General features: G+C 38.8%; 1 protein-coding gene across 3 annotated transcripts in view; it reads right to left on the minus strand.

Moving 5' to 3' along the window:
* The window catches only part of LOC127654394 (carboxyl-terminal PDZ ligand of neuronal nitric oxide synthase protein-like), a 182,896-nt gene that overhangs the window by 54,831 nt on the left and 109,605 nt on the right, over positions 1 to 18,460 (minus strand). For all 3 annotated transcript variants that reach the window (XM_052141548.1, XM_052141547.1, XM_052141549.1), the window contains one exon: positions 9,203 to 9,360. In XM_052141548.1, the coding sequence (XP_051997508.1) occupies positions 9,203 to 9,360 (158 nt within the window). The remainder of the gene's footprint in view (positions 1 to 9,202; positions 9,361 to 18,460) is intronic.

The raw sequence follows: 18,460 nt of genomic DNA on the forward strand, positions 1-18,460 counted from the left end.
GGGGAAAACTCTGACTGTTGTCTGTGCATATGCAACGAACAGCAGTTCAGAGTATTCGGCCTTCTTGGAGACCCTTAGTGGAGTCCTGAATAGGGCCCCAGTAGGGGACTCCATAGTGATGCTGGGTCACTTCAACGTGCACGTGGGAAATTACAGGGACACCTGGAAAGGCGTGATTGGGAGGAACGGCCTCCCTGATCTGAACTCAAGTGGATGTTTGTTATTAGACTTCTGTGCTAGTCATGGATTATCTATAACAAACACCATGTTCGAACATAAGGATGCTCATAAGTGTACGTGGTACCAGTGCAGCCTAGGCCGAAGGTCGATGATCGATTTTGTAATCGTGTCGTCGGATCTGAGGACATATGTTTTGGACACTCAGGTGAAGAGAGGGGCAGAGCTGTCAACCGATCACCATCTGGTAGTGAGTTGGGTCAGGGGGTGGGGAAAGACTCTGGACAGACCGGGGAAGCCCAAGCGAGTAGTGCGGGTGAACTGGGAACGTTTGGAGGAGGTCCCTGTCCGCAAGATCTTCAACTCACACCTCCGGCGGAGCTTTTCAGGCATCCCTGCGGAGGTTGGGGACATTGAACCGGAGTGGGCAATGTTCAAAGCTTCCATTGCCGAAGCCGCGGTGGAGAGCTGCGGCCTCAAGGTTTTAGGTGCCACAAGGGGTAGTAACCCTCGAACACCATGGTGGACACTGGTGGTCAGGGAAGCCGTCCGACTGAAGAAAGAGGCCTTACGGGATTTGTTGTCCTGGAGGTCTCCGGAGGCAGTTGCAAGGTACCGACAGGCCCGAAGGGCTGCGGCCTCGGCCATGAGGGAGACAAAGCAGTGGGTGTGGGAAAAGTTTGGAGAAGCCATGGAGAAGGACTTTCGGTCTGCACTTTGAAAGTGGAAAACCGTCCACCACCGCAGTGGCAAAGCCCCGGGGATTGATGAGATCCGACCAGACATGCTGAAAGCTTTGGATGGATGACACCCCCTTCAACATTGCATGGAAATCTGGGACAGTGCCTAAGGAGTGGCAGAACGGGGTGGTGGTTCCCCTCTTCAAAAAGGGGGATCAGAGAGTGTGTGCCAACTACAGGGGTATCACACTTCTCAGCCTCCCTGGTAAAATGTACTCCAAGGTGCTGGAGAGGAGGGTTCGGCTGATTGTCGAACCTCGGATTGAAGAGGAACAATGTGGTTTTCGTCCTGGCCGTGGAACGACGGACCAGATCTTTACTCTCCTGGAGGGGGCCTGGGAGTATGCCCATCCGGTCTACATGTATTTTGTGGATCTGGAGAAGGCGTATGACCGGGTCCCCCAGGAGAAACTGTGGGAGGTGCTGCGGGAGTATGGGGTGGGGTCCCTTCTTAGGGCGATCCAATCCCTGTACGTCCAAAGCGAGAGCTATGTCCGGGTCCTCGGCACGAAGTCGAGTTCATTCCATGTGGGGGTTGGTCTCCACCAAGGCTGCGCTTTGTCACTAATCCTGTTTGTGATATTCATGGACAGGATATTGAGGCGTAGTCGGGGTGGGGAAGGTGTGCAGATCGCTGCGGATCGCTGCTTTTTGCAGATGATGTTGTCTTCATGTCCAACTTCGTGTTCAGGTGTAAATGAGTAAAATGCAGTTTAAATATGGCCATATTAGAAAATCAGCATATTATAATGATTTCTGAAGGATTGTGTGACACTGAAAACCGCAGTAATGATGTTGAAAATTCAGCTTTGATCACAAATTGTATTTTACAATATATTCAAATAGAAACTATTCTGTATTTTGGATCAAATATATGCAGTATTAGTGAGCAGAGGAGACTTCTTTTAAACGGTAGTGTAGGTCTAAAATTAAGTAAAGTCTTTATGTAAAGAAAATTTATACTTTTTTATTACTTCTTTTAACTTTGATTTTGATCATTAAGTCTCCTTACATTCATTCTCTTTCCATCACATTCCTCAGTGATGGGCCCAGAGGAGGGGTCTTTGTCTCCTCAGGTATGAAATACATCAATATTCATGATAATTCACACCTCCTCGTATATGAGTGATCAGGGTGGTTTTCACAGAATTTTGTAGCAAATACTCTAGGTTACAAGATCCAGTTCTCAAAAGGCTTGTGGACAAATGTTTAGTATGTGTTTTATGGCCTTATTTCAATGACTTAACATTTTTGCGTTTTCAAAAACCATACATAAACGTTATTTTCTCAAAAATACAAACTTGTACACATATGTTGCTCACATATTATTGTAGCCCCGTTTGTGCTGAATACAGTGTTTTTAAGCAACTGAAAAAAGCACAAATGTCAAGGCATGTCAAAACTTCTCCATGGCCCAAAACACCATCAGACCCCAAAGGGTTAAGAGGCTCTAACACTTCTAGGCAGGATACGAGTCAGTCTTTTAAGAGTTAATTTGAGACAAACATTAAGGTGATTAACCTAAATTGAATACAGAGTTGTATTGAAGTTGAAGATGAATGCCTTTCCCCTTCAAAGTCAGCTCCTTTGTCTCTCCTATCAGCTCCAATTAAACGATTGTGTTAACAAAAAGATGTTAATAAATGGATGGAATGAACAATATATATATATATATAAAACAGTTGTTTAATCTTGATTTGTGATAATGTGACTCAATAACCAGTAACAAACTTACAAATTATCAGTCTGAATAAATCTAATGACATAATTGGAATTCTAAATGAACAGAGAAAAGTTAGTGTTTATTTAAGGCTTTATATGACACATTGTTATGAAAAGATATAATTTTTGTTTAGAATATAGTTAGGAATCACAAGTAATAAAAGAATCGTTAATGGAATCGAAACCGTGAAAGGAAATTGGAAACCAGAATTGTTAAATCCCCATTCCCAGTTCCAGCAAGAGTACAGAGGAATTAAACATCCTCTAGCTTCTCAAAGAATGCGTAAACACCAATCTGGTCCAAACAGCAATCCACCAGGGAGGATTTGCTGAAACTGAGCACTAGGGCAAAAGCAAAGCTGTCTCCTACACAGCTACATGAGCTAAACTCAGGTCATCATGAATTATCCAGAGAAATTGCCTTTGCTTTGAATGACATTCAGGCTTGAGGGCACTATCTAGCATTTACAGGCCTGAGGGCTCTTGAGAGAGCATCTCTTTACTGCCAGTGCCCAAAATCCCATCTCCAAACCCCTTTTCACATGCACAGTTTGATCCAGATGGACACTACTGCCCCGATGGGAAGAAAAAGACTGAAAATGGAAAGACTACAGCTCTCTTCCAATACCTAGTTTGAGCCTACATAGGGAGCTGGCTTCAAAAGAATCATCATAACCTCTAATTATGGACATTTGGAACAATTTTAGCCAAACACATAACAATCAGATTAAGTGTAAGAGATAATTAACTTGTGTTTGGCGTTAACATGTTGTTAAGCTAACAGTGTGGTATCGCAATAAGCATAAAAATACATAGCACACACAAATATGGGGTACATACATTTTTAATTACACTGAACAATTTTTATCACTGATTGACATTTATCTCATCTTTGCGAATGATACATGCAATGGTGCCTTCAGCTGCTTTACCACTAACAGACAGAATGGTTCTGAGTGTGATAAGTTCCAGTAGCATTTCCACTTGATCACAGTTTGGTATTGGTATGGTATTACTACCATTCCTTGTTTGGATTTATCAATATGGTGAGCTAACCTTTAGTAGGTGGCAACTAAAGATTGGTCACTAGCCGAATCAGTCTATTCTGATCATGATTTTGAGGCACCACAATGGAACCAGAAATCGTAACAGCAGCAACAAGCCAGGATCGGAACAGCATGATTCTGCAACGAGAACCATTCATCCAATGGTGGAAAGGTGCCTATGGTATCCAAGGTGATATTGTAATAAAGATGGCTACCTTTTGAAACCGCAGGAACATGCATGCCTTGCATTTAAAATGCTAGGCAACTAACTAGGTTTTGGAAGAGACAATATACTGTACGTCTATACCTTAAATACAGCTCTATAATGTCCAGCTTCTTAAGGGTCTGGCTGATTTTATACGTAGACACAGTTTTCCCTGCATACAGGTAATGTATGTGCCCTATGACTAAAGGGAGCCAATTCCTGGCAGAAATGTGTCTATTTGTCAGACAGAGACAGTCTGATAAGATCAGAGCTACAGAACACCGTAGCCCTATATTTGATATTCCCTCAGCAGTGGTTTGGCTCAAGGCTTCATGATTGTGGCTCTGAAGCAGCCTGACATTGGGTAAAGTTCAGCACCGTATAAGAGAAGGACTGATCCTCTCTCATTAGTTATTCAGCACCCATTGTTTGAAGAATCCAACAAAACGCACAGCAGTCTCTCATGAAATGGGATCCAGGCAAGTCCGATGCCCATTCAATTTCCAAAGCTCAGACAGAACTCCATTCAGACCTATAACATCTCTCAAATCCTCTCTTTATTAGAAAACATCTGCCCATTTTCAATAAACAATATGGTGGGGTGAAATAGAGATTTGCTGCTCTAATTAACAGAAGGCCGAAAAAGAAACACAATAAACATGGTAATTTGTTCTTTTATGCATATTAATCAAGCAAGCACACACCAGAATTCACGTTTAAAAATGTTATATGTGGAACATGTTTTAAATTATGTTAAGCCAAATATCACATACATAAAGATCCAAGCTCTGGATGAGGATTAGCTGATTTATCAGAAAATTATTCAGATTTTAATAATTCTCCTATATTCAAATAAACTTACAAAAAAGGATGTTTTTCACACCCCCAAACCATTTCTCTAAAAATCCAAGATGATTGCCAATACAAGCCGTGTGAATGGAGGAACTATATCAATCACTAAACTGATTAGCACCATATCAGACCATTTAAAGTTTCTTATTTAAACTTCCTTGCCTGTTTTCCACTCAGGTAGCAATCATAATTATGTGGTCATCTTCAGAATGTGGATAAAACATGCGTCAAAAATTGTAAGTCACACTTATCAGTGAAAACCCCAGCCAAAAATCCATCTGATCAGTAGTTGTATTGATTTCATGCCCAAAGGCTCAAATAAATCAGTATGCTTCTCACTATCCAATATCCATTGATGCAGACTTAGTTGGGCACATGACCTCAATACAAACCAAGAGCATTTCAGCATGCTGTTAATACATTCACTCATAGTTTACATAGTAAATGATTCTACAAACCAGTTTATGTTCCAAAACATCATTGGAAGACTGGCACTTGGAAATGTTGAGGAAGAAAGGTACAGCGTGATAACCAACTAGTACAACTAGATTTAATGCTATTCATTTACTATTCAATATAAACTTTCAATGGGTCCGTTCTGCTCCACTAGCACAAATGACTTCAGGCTTACCCAAAAGCTCTGACACTTGTACTAGCCCTTAAAACAACACAAACTCCTACACAGCCAGTTCATTTCCAGTCTACAAGATCATATGAGTACCCCTGTTCTGCAATGTACAAGAATCTAAAATGAACTGCTTTATGTAGAAGTATGACTGAGCTCATTCTCGCAGCATGAAAAGACTCTTGACCTTACTCATAAAGACATTTGTTAAAATGCACAATTTAAATACCATTTATTTTCACAAGTGCCAAAATGTAGACGTGTGGATGAATCAGCTTTAAAACAGACTAGCCAGAAGATGAATCAAAATTACCTTTATCTATCTATCTATCTATTGCACTCACTGTGTTACTTTTTCTTTAAACTTTATCAAGCAACACACTGAAGTAAAAAGTAACATAAGTGTAAATGTAAATAACATGTGTAAACTGCAATGTCTCTCACCTGATCGCTTCAGGGTTTTTTCTTTCTTTTATTTATTTTTTTGTAGTTGATCACCCAAGACAGAAATTAATGCAAGGTGCATAGGTCTCTTTCTTTGGAATCAGTACAAGGATGAATTTCCTCGTACCACGATGGCCAAACCAACGAAATGCTTAAAACAAATATGGGTAACAGGAAAGTAGTACTTATATAGAAGGAAAAGCAGATTAAAAACTGATATTGTGTTAGCAAGTTTGAATTTCTGAATTTAGAAGTAATATACACACATCTGAAAAAGGGATGCACAGCTAAAAGCTAATGTTCATAGAAAATGCGGAATGCAGTAACTCACAGCTAACCACTCCAATTTATTGATGGGTCGAAACGCTGTCAGTAAATTGGAATGGTTAGAGGTGTGTCAGCGCCTTCCTCGTTTTTCAAGTACGCCTTTCTCCAATACCATGATGGCCAAATATAAGAAAAACTAGAATAGATATTATATAGAGTAACTGGAACGTAGCACTTATACGGAAGTAAAAGTAGACTTAAAACTGATATTGTGTTGGCACTTTGATTTAATATTTATTTGATTTAATGCTTTTTCAAACAACTTACAATAGAATAAATGCAGCAACAGTCTGCCTAGAGAGCAATTTTCAAAGAATCTTACTCAAGGATCTGTAACTTTGCAGTTTATACGTCACCTTTATCTGTTTCTGAATTAGCAAACCAATCCCTTAGTCATTAGACTACTATCACACACCTTTTGAGTAATATCTGAGTGCACAAATGTCCATTTGGGTCAAAAACTATTAGAAACCAAATGAAATAAGGACACAGCACCTTTGAGGTTGACACAAGATATTTCTATACTCCATCTGGCTGAGAGTAAAAGAGTTTCTGACTAACTTTTAAACCATGGATCAATCGCCTGAGACAACCCAAACACTTCTGACATTGTAATTTCCTGAGGAGAGGAGTGTCTTATCATTCTCAGACATGATTCCAGCCTCTTCATCTTAGACACTGATGCACCAAACCCACAAAATTATGCCTGAGAGGAAAGATAAACAGCCTTCAGCGTGCTAAAACACAAGCTACGTTTACCCGAATGGAGGCCAGAATGGAAATCTCAGATTCAATACGTAGCTATTTTTAGGCAGACTCCTATATCAAGTCCAACTTTATTAGAATGCTTGTCGTTGTTCTACCCGACATTTTTAAGATGGTGACAAATATCTATAGAGACACATTAAATGGGATGACTACAATCTAATTATAGTTACAATTAGAGCAAGGCATTATAGCTATAAAAAATAAATCCTGATGATTTTAGGCTTTGGATGTTATTTAAAGTATATCTTAATATTTATGTATTTAAACCGGAGGAACCATAATTTCAACACAAATATCTATTGTTGTAAAGTAGATTCAAAAGGTTTATGTAGGAAATAAAACAGTAGTAAAAATAATCAAGGCATGCTTTCCAATAATGTTATTTTTGCAACAATATAATAACACACAGTCAATAAAAACAGCATTTACCTACGTATTTTTACAACATGAATTAATTATATTAAATGTGTAATGTAATACAATAGTAATACAATGTAATAAAATGTATTACTATTGATGCAAACAAATCATTACAACTGAATCAACGAACAGTTACCGACTAATGGAAATGAATCAAACTCTAACTCTGAAGATGTTTTCACATCTGAAATTGAAATCAGAGCTGCTATTAAAACAGTCTTAGCGCTCCCATACTCTCGAGTAATGAGACGAGGAGGAATCATGAAACTAGTCTAATGACGACGTGGTCTTCAGAAAATATGATGCCAAAATAAAAAGTGCACGTAATCATTGCAAATTCACAATGATGCTTACTTTTATAATGAATAATCCATATCACTCAGACCAAGTTACATTCAACTATCAATCAATTCTTCTGTACCTAATATCTTCCACTATAAGATCTAGGTATGGTCACAGTTTTTTTATTAGTGGTCCAAGTACCGAAGGTGCTGAAACCCTGTTATATTTGTTAAGGTTTTCTTCTTATTATTATTCCTCCTTTTTTCTGCCCTAAATATTTGTGTCGTGATCGACAAAGATCTTTTTTGGTTCAAGTGCTAACATATCCTTAAAATATAGATTAAAAAAAAATAAAATGTCCACCAGCAGCCAATAAAATTTTAACAGTTAATAACCTGTATTGTGTACGACTGATCATTATGAAATTTGGTGTCCTCTAACAGGTGGTGAAAATTAGGCTGCATAGAACATTTTGTGGGAATCGGCCATAAGGTGCTGCTAAAATAAACTAATCCATGTTTTTGCTAATAACTCTAAAACCGTAGGTGCTAGAAAAAAAAAGGTATATTTCCTCTAAACCCATTAGTGCCTCTGAATCAAACAGTCATCTGGTTTTTAATTTCCGCAAGAATTTTATTTCGAAAAATGACTTTTTGAACATCCGATCATGCCCAAATTATGGTCAAACAATCTTGAGACAGTGGCGGTTAAACAATACTCAGAGTTTTTATATATCAAACCGTTCTTGTGTAATGAATCAGCAAATCTGACTGAGGGTGCCAAAAATGAAAAGAAAAAAAAATAAATAAATAAATAAAATTAAATAAATAAAAAAATTAAAAAATAAATAAAATAAAAATACAAATCAAATTAATTTTGGTTCGCCATGTTGTTCGGAAGATATAAATCAATACGCTTTCAGGTGTGGCCCATTATATCTAATTGGCCTACATCTTGAGAGCGGAATATTGTAACTAAACAAAACTTTGTACACTTGGACAACAGAACATACAGAGGTCACAAATTTTTGTCAATTTTAGGTGATGGGGGTGCTATAACCTAAAATCCTATTTGTGAAACTGTGATGAAAGCAGTTAAAATTTGACACCAAATACTGTCCACAGTATCTACAGGACCTATTCTGTCAAATGTAAATATTATGATTGGGCCGTGATAATTGTCGCTTGTGGCTATATTTTTATTTTTTCTTGTTACATGTTATTTTTGCCTCTCCTCAACTGTCATGAGCACAATTACGTTCTTGAATGCCTCAACTAAGCAGAGTCAAGGTATCATTACATAATCATCTGCAGCACAGCGGCTTCCACACTATAAGATTATGCTAATGGTTTTATAGCTGCATCTGGACCCTAGGCTGAGTGTCGCCATGAGCATAAAACAGCATAATCTGCAAAACAATGAAAACATGCCGAATAACCTTCCCTCGATTACTGAAGTTAATTGGAAACTGTTATGTAAAAGCTGATATACACCAATTTACTAAACTACTTTAAGAGACAACATTATAGAAAATGATTGTTAAAAATGGATATAGATTGAATAATTAAGATGGCAAGAGTGCTGCATGTGATACCCTTATGTCCTTGGTGACTTTGTCCTCTTTCTTGGCTGCATCCAGGTCAGTGACTCCACGATTGAACTCGTCTATAGTGCTGTCTGGGAGGGGCTGTTCCTCTGCATCAATATCTGTCTCCTCTGCAGCCGGCTTTTCAGCCCCTGTCAGCTCCCGCCCTTCAGAGAGAAACAATTCATCTTGCTAAATATTTATTACGGAGATGGGGTGAATGATCAAACCATGATTGTGTACGGAATGCTGGGAAATGGCACAATACAAGGGAAACAGTGATTAGCATTTAGTTATGTGCAGGTGAAACCACTTTAAATGTTTAACATCACTGAAACACTATTTGAGTATGAGACTTACTCAGATAGGTGGTTATGGCATATTTGTGTGTGTGTGTGTGTGTGTGTGTGTGTGTGTGTGTGTGTGTGTGTGTGTGTGTGTGTGTGTGTGTGTGTGTGTGTGTGTGTGTGTGTGTGTGTTAGAACATGGGAACAGCAGAGCTTGAAGGAAGTAACTTCCTGCTAAATATGATATCACTGTGTGATTTTTTTATTTTTTAAGATATGAAGCCTCTTTCTTTTTTGATCATGCATAACAAAAATTGAACCCAAGAAGTTGAGACTATCAGATATATTGGGAAAAAAAATAACCAATTGTCTGAGTTCTGCTAACTTATGGTTTGCAGTGTGCAGGAAGTCTTTTTTTATATATTTCTTTATTTTAGTCCATATTTTTTCAGCCATCAAAGTGCCGTATCAACAATGCATTACAAACCTATCACTGTTGGAGTTTAAATTGTCTGCTGTGAGTAATGCGCTTTGGAGAGATTAAAGTATTTTGCTGATTCTGTCTGACACTGCTTAAATAAACAGTAAGAAAAAGCAGTAAAAATTATTTATACTGCTTGATGTTGTAAACTAGATATGTAACCATATCATTTTCCTACAGTTCTCGCAGGGAGGATCGTCCGGAGACTCCCAAGAGCTCTGGTTACATTGAAGCGTGTCATTCTACATTCAGGATGCATTTTTGTGCCACTCTGTATTGGATACTTTAATATTTCTTCTCTTACTTTTATAGTTTTGTGCTTTAAGATAGTCAGGGTGCCCACTCTTTTCAAGGCACAATTTTCCAGGACATTTCCAAGACATTATATGTGGCCAACATGTGTAATATAGAAGCAAAAACACATGTGTCCATTTAAATGTAACTACTTTTATTTTCGCTTTTGTGGGTTTCTCACCTCCAGATAAGCAGTATGCTCCATGGCCCAGTGTGAATATTATTCCTAATAGAGTGATTAGAATTATCTAATACATAGTCTGTATGTGCTGTGCACTTCAGAGTGCTCTCTGTATCTTTCATCACACACACACACACACACACACACACACACACACACACACACACACACACACACACACACACACACACACACACACACACACACACACACACACACACACACGATGATTTCATTATATGAGCGGCCGGCTCTACACATTCATAATGAAGTGTGCATCACTAATAGATTATATACTTATTCAATTAAATCAGATACTTTTTTTAGTTTAATTATCATAATAAGATATATCACAATTTTAATTTGATTAATTGTACGTTCAAACAGTCATTTTCGCCCAAATTTTGCATTTTATTGCTAATGCCATTTTAATGACTAGATTCCGTGTTTCTGCATACTACATGTGGTAACTGTGGTATAAGCTGACTATAATCGTTGAATTATTGAATCTGAATACACATCCTAAGGTATTAAGGCCGAATCACCATGCAACCAACTCAGTGGGAATTAGCTTTTTAAAAAATCAGTGATCTAACTGTCATCGTTGTCTAAAGTTTATAACTCACATGGATGCAAACTCCTTGTAATAAGTGCACTGTAAGTCACTTTGGATAAAAATGTCTGCCAAATGCATAAATGTAAACGTAATGCTTGCCAGCCCCAGTCAGCTGTGCACTTTCTACACTGCAAAAGAGACCCCACCACACAAATATACACGCATACTCGCAGTGATGTGTCAAACTCACTTCATTTCATGTGGCCCGCAAGCTCATTTCTGAAACATATGATGGCAGGGGAATGCAACGTCTCACTGACCAATCAGTTATCGTTTTCGTTGTGTAGGCTCGTTTGAGATCACTGGTGATCACTGCGAGGTGCATGCCGGTTAGAAACGTGTCAGACCCGGTGTCTCAATCAGCTCCCTATGTGGTGAATCAGTATATCATGAACACGAATTTGGGCACTGGTAAGGGTGTTCCTCCACTGAACATTGGGACACTTATAAATAAATCACCTGAGACACGTTAATGACGTCACACATTGAAGCGCAGTTGTTATTAATCAGCATCATTATAAATGACACCATTGTTCATTGTCTTTGAAGATATTCAAACGTACAGTGTTGTTATGAAAGATAAATTACATTAAATAAAGAAATCAAAATATACAGGAGTGTATATTAAAACCTCTTTTAATAACTCACATTTTAAAAAAGATTGTTTCACTTTCATGTAATTATGAATGACATTACAAACAAATTCTCTTTTAAAGAGAAAATAAGGCTTGTACTTCATAGTTTTTCACTTGTGCTCGTCATCTAATGACCTAAAAGACTAAAGAAGATGACAACATTTCCAGTAAGTGAACGTAGTGAGCAAAGATGCTCCCTGGTTTTTACGGTGCATTGTGGGATTTTTTAGGGAGCGAATGTTAAAAATGGCCGACTCCCTGATCAGTGCCCTGACTACTGAACTAGGAAGCTCATTGAGACACATCCAGAGTGTTGTCCGTCTTGCTCTGAAAATCAGAATTGATCAAGGAACTATTTACAGCTTTATACCATGTGTCAGTGAAGAGATGGTAAGTCTATGCCTCACAGTCTCGATGTGCACTACCATGAATAAGGTCTACATCAAATAACTCTCGTGAAAGCGAGGCAGCCATGCAAGTCAGTGCAGTTGGGTGTAGTTGCTGAATAAACTTATGATGGGAATTGACTTGCTGATGGCACAGCTTAATGCTCATGGCTTAAACAACCACGATGTTTCATTCTCTTTTAAAATGTTAGATTTTTTTTTTATCTCTAATATCATGTTTTAATACGTATAAATGATATGTGAATATTTCCAACACTCTGACGAGGCAAGGCATTTGGCATCTCGAACAGTCCTATTATGTTTAAGAGCGCATTTTTCTCGCTTCAAAATCGGAATGACAGAGATACACGGATAATTTATCAACACTGCTCAATGGATAAAGCAGAGCGAATAAAGAACAGGTGCTGTAATTCACCGACTGCTCTCAACTGAACAGACTATTTTAAACGTGCTTGTGAACCAGTGAGAAGTGTGGCGGGGATTGTGAAACCTGTTTGAATGTGGTACAGAATTGTCTGTTGCAAAACTCATGTCTTGGTGATGAAACTAATTTAAAACAAACAACCCCAACATTATAAATGGGACTGACAAAGAAAACAGGAGGCTTTTCAATCCTCACATCAAAACACTAACAAACATTTACCATGGATTTACTGTAGTCACACTAACTGCACTGTATTAACTATGGTAGTTGTGGCAGAAAAAGTTTCTAAATGTATTTAGACTTCTGTTTTTCATTACAAAAATGCTATAGTTCTTTATTTACAGTACACTGCCTGGCCAAAAAACAAAACAAAAAAAGAAATTCGCCATTTGGATTGCAATAAGCAGATACTATGATGAGCCTATAATTGGATCATTATTGAAGTGATTAATATGTTTCAGCTGGCAATGATTCTTTTTACTTTTTAATGACTCTTGATGCAGTGTGCAGCTTCTCATTTCTTAAACAACCATGTTGGAAGAGGTATCCCATAGTCGTGGAAAAGATGTTACAGTGTTTCAGAAGGGGAAAATTATTGGCCAGCATCAAGCAAAGAAAACAACAGAGGATATTGCTGAAATCACTGGAATTGAGTTAAGATTTAATAGTGAAAGTAAGAGCATTTCCACTCGCACAACGTGAAGAGAACTTACAGGATTGGGACTAAACAGATGTGTGGCCACAAGAAAGCCACTTGTTAGTGAGGCTAATCGGAAAAATCGACTTCAATTTGCTAGGGAGCATAAAGATTGGACTGTGGAGCAATGGCAAAAAGTAATGTGGTCTGATGAGTCCTGATTTACCCTATTCCAAAGAGATGGGAGCGTCAGGTTACGAAGGGAAGTGCATGAAGCAATACACTTGTCATATAGTGCCCTCTGTACAAGCCTCTGGCGGCACTGTTATGATCCGGGGTTGCTTCAATTGGTCAGGTCTAGGCTCAGCAATGTTATACGGCAATAAAATTAAGTCTGACTACCTGAATGTACTGAATGACCAGCTTATCCAATCAATGGATTTTTTTGTTCCCTGACGGCACGGGCATATTCCAGGATGACAATGCCAAGATTCATCGCGCTCAAAATTGTGAAAGATTGGTTCAGGGAGCATGAGGAATAATTTTCACACATGAATTGGCCATCACAGAGTCCTGACCTTAACCCTATTGAAAGTCTTTGGGATGTGCTGGAGAAGACTTTATGGAGTGGTTTGACTCTCCCTTCATCAATACAAGGTCTCGGCCAAAAATCAGTACAACTTTGGATGAAAATAAATGTGACGTTGCATAAGGTTGTCAAAACAATGCCAGGATGAATGCATGCCGTAATCAAAGCTAAAGGCAGTCCAACGAAATATTAGAGTATGTGACTTTTTTTCAAGGCAGAGTAGAAACCAAGACCATGGTCTTATTACAAATATCATTGTTAAAACTATGGATATTATGAAAGAACTATGTTAAATTTTCATTTCAAATGTTCTTAGTGTTTAGTTTTTCTGGTAAATGTAATTACTGTAGTTCAATAAATGGGGTCTCTGGATACTCGGAAACATTAAAGTAATAATTAATTAAAATAAATTATGAGATTCAATCTCTCTTCCTAAATTTTGACAGCTTTTAAATGTATCTTGTAGCTTTGTACTCTCAAAGACATAATTTGTGAGGCAAAAACACATGTGAACAAGGCCGCGGGAACTAGGGGTGCTGCAGCACCTCCCTGCAGATGGCAGGAACTTGACTGCATTGGAACTCGACACAACATGAAATAAAGTTTGTTCCCTTTACAAAAAGCTACATTGGATGCTGCGCTGAAGAGCGCTTTGGGAACACATCTCAGTAGTGACCAGCTGTGAATATTTATGCAACACGTCAATGAACATTGACTGGAATTTATAGCCTCTGCCGATGTAATCATTGGACGCACCGGCTATAAATAGATGCTTCACTGGTGCATCATCACACATTTCTTCAGAGCCATTCTGTGCTGTGTGTCAAACTTTCTTTCCTCTGTTAGGAGTTAGATTCTGTTAAGCAGTGTGCAGTGAACCTTTTCTCCTTTCTGTATCCTCTGGGGAAAAAAAAGGCATCTATGTCGTTTTAAGAAAGAATGACTGAAAATTGGAGGATACATTTTTGTCTGAACGCCTCATCAGTCCCTTCCCTTCTTTAATGACCTCCATGACGAGCTTTCTCGTTCATGGAGGAAACCCTATACTTCCCGCGTTCACGTGCCCTCGACGCCCCGTGCTTATATATTCGAAGCACGGGGGTATTCGATAATGCCGCCGGTTGAAGAGACACTTGCGGGTTATCTCTCACCGGGCTCGGCATCATCGCTGAAAAGACCCTCCCTCCCCACGAAGCCGTGCAGGACCACCTCCACGTTAGTGAGGAAGGCGTGTCAAGCGGCGGGTCAGACTGGTGCTGCCCTGCACACCATGGTGGTCTTGCAGGCACACCAGGCTGATCTGCTTAAGGGCCTGAGTGCAGGTTCTGCGCTCGACGAGGAAGCATTTTCTCTTCGCCTCTGTTAATAGCGCAATATCTCCTCTACTTCTCCCCGAGTCACCCAGTGCCCCCCCCCGGGGGGGCTGATCGTGGTGGCGCATACATGACACAAATGCGCCTGTATGCGTTTCCCTCTACTAAGTTCATATTACAGAACCAGCTACCCAGATAGCAAAAAATATCCGCACGGCTTCTTTTTGCCGCCGTCCCTAAGCTGTCGGCTATAGGTGCGTCCCACTGGCTGGGATGAAACGTTTACCGCCGAATTCGTCACTCCCATTTCTTGCGATATGCCGGCAAGCCGCTTTGAAATACAAGGATTTCTACTCTCAAAATCGACCAGCCATGTTGGCTATTATTATTTTTTGCTCCAAAGCCATTAGGGTTTATAACAGAGTCTTGACTCTTGATTCCATGATAAGGCAAGGTTTAGGAAATGACATTTAAATTACTTTGAAACTCTGAAGCGATTATACAGTAATATATGTAAAATATATTGAATTATTTTATGCACTTGAAAATTGTTTACATTTCTTTGATTGCTGCGCATTTGAGACATGCACCAATAAACCAAAAAGAATTCTTAAAACTTAAAGTAAAACTTACTTGGCTATATCTTTATGATTCTGATTAGGTTTTAAAATAGATATTTAATTCATGGTATGAACAATTTAGCAGAATAAATTGATGAAGTTAGACTTTTCACGAATGCCTGACTATCAGTGAACAGTGAAAGACATCTGCAACATGGCCAAAATCTCGGGTATACTTTAATTGTTTTTATTAATTTGCAACCATGGTGATATCTATCATAAACATGAAAATCCCTGTTTTGACGTGAAGGATAAACTCAATGAAAAAGCGAAATTATCCTCTGGTTTCACAGTTGTGCAGAAATTTCGTTTATGTCTAAATTTTTTCCAACCTCGATTTTTTTTGTTATTTTACCTTTTACAGGTTTTGCAATTATGACCTGTACAAATGTTTAAGAAAGTGTTAAAGTCCCTGTAAAGGCAATAAAAAAAAATCTAAACGCATTATAAATGTTAAAAATGTATTGCTAAAACACATTACAAAGACTGAACTGTGAAGTTCCGCTGTCGCCATATCTGTTTCCGGTTTACTTGCGCGTCGCCCAAAATGTCTGTTTTTACTCGATGTCTCCAGAATCTTCGAAAATACGCGTCAGCGATGTTCATTGCATTGTTGATGCCTGGTCCCCTGCTCCGACAAGCAAGAGGGACAAGGGCTTTTAACTCTACATATCGAGTTATCTGCACAACTACAAGGGTAAGTATTTTAATCTAATGTGGTGTGCCGGCAGATAGCGGCTAAGCTAGTTCGCCACGTGTTCATTTTTTATGTAAGGTTAGTATAGAAGCTTGTTTTTTCTTAGTTTTAAAGCAGACTGTTTGTTAATTTTTGTGATAATTGTAATATAAATTATATTAACTTGCTCTCCCCTCAGTTTCTAATAAAGATCAGGGCACAGGTGAAGTCACTGTCAGGGCATTGTGCTACAGGTCCATGAGGAAAGCAGATAAACCTCACAGTTTGAGTGTATGGTGAAGCTAGAATTGATAAGACCGCAGTTACAGGCTTGTTACTTTAATAGCCCGATGTTCCTGGGGACTTGGCTAAGGTTATTCATGTTTAATGTAACTCAAATCAAATGAAAACAGTTATTGTAGGCAGGTAAGTTTCCCTAGCTGGTCCCCTCCGGGTAAAATGCGTTCTTATTCAAGTTTTCAACACAGTCATTCGTTTAAGATGCAATCTTGTGTTATAAGTATTAGGCTATCATGATTATACAGTGAGCAAGCTATATAAATAAGTATTTAATATAATAAGTGTAGAGCAACAACCGAGGGTGTAAGGTAAAGGCTGAATATTGTAGATTTATTACAATATGTTGCAAGTTTGAATTAAAATACCTGTGGATATGCAGGAGCACACACTCTACAAAGGCCTGACTGGAGATTTGCCTGATCTATCCGTCCTTCAGGTGAGTAGGGATACAACAATAGCAAATTTCACTGTACAGTATGATATATCAACCAAAATATGTATACCAATATTTAATTATTTTCTTTTTCCTCCCCTTTTACAAACAAATATTCTGCTTCAAAGAAAAAAAATGAAATTGATGTTATCATAAGGGTTCTTCATTATGAACTTGTATGCCATGCATAACATACTGTGGATAGAAATTACAGGGAAAGTTACTGGTATGATAATTGTGGTTATATTATATTACTATTATATTTAGTGTATTGCTAATCAATATATTGTTACTTCCCAGGTGACAGCGGCTCACTTCAAGAGCAGGTGAAGCAAGTTAGGACAATGTTGAAAACATTTGCTCGCACTGGGCAATCAGGTACAACTTGCAAACAACACCTGTGGTTGTTGGTGTAATTCCCACTGGGGCCACCTGTACATGTAGTAGACCTAGATATAAATGTCATAGTTTAGTAGTTGAAGGACCAGGACTGACTACTTTATTCTTTTATTCTGGGAACCCCTGTAGGTGCAGATCAAACCCTAATGCTGCGACGTCTTGGAGTTTGGCGATGTTGTGCGTAGCATGGACAACAAAATGCTATGCTGCAACATTTCAGTGCCAATGTGTCTGTTGGAGAGTTATCCCTGCCAGGGGATCTGTTACTCCCCCTAGACACCCAGGAAGATTTGGCGTTGCTTGACAACAGTTTGAGGCAGGATAAAGAGCTCCAGCAACGATTTATAAGTGTGCCGATTTCGTTTATAATGCCATAGGGTAATCTAAAAGTAAAATTAAGATCGTACACTGCATATTCTACAGTCTGAATCCACAGCCTGTCACATTTTAAATTTATGAGAAGCTTCAGAGAAATGTAATTTGTAACATGTTTTTTTGTATTTTCAGCTTCGGTTTTTGGCAATCAAATGTGGGAGGGACCTAAAGACAACCGTGTGGCGAATGCTTCAGAGTATCATCTCTAATCACCTTTCCATCAATACAACCTGGACTGGTGTAGGGGATAAAGCATGTTTTAGAGACATGTTCCTGAAGACCATTGTTCAAAGTAAGTTGGATATTTTTTTATATTTAAGTAGATGTGTATGACCTTATGCCATTCAAATGGAATGACAGATCTTTATTTTCTACAGGAGCCATCCGGAAGAACCCGGCAACCCAGGATGCCACTGATGAGGCGATCCAGGTTAACGTTACACGTTACCTGAAAGGAGCATCTGAACATGAAGGTGGAAAAAGGCGCCGCACAGCTGAGAGGGACCCACAGCCGACCCCTTAAACCTAGGCTGACTACTGACACCCCAGCATCACTGACAACTGGAACCCTTTCTTTATCCTAGAGTCAGTAACATCAAG

This window comes from Xyrauchen texanus, chromosome 13 (assembly GCF_025860055.1).
Source record: "Xyrauchen texanus isolate HMW12.3.18 chromosome 13, RBS_HiC_50CHRs, whole genome shotgun sequence".
In the NCBI taxonomy this organism is placed as follows: domain Eukaryota; kingdom Metazoa; phylum Chordata; class Actinopteri; order Cypriniformes; family Catostomidae; genus Xyrauchen; species Xyrauchen texanus.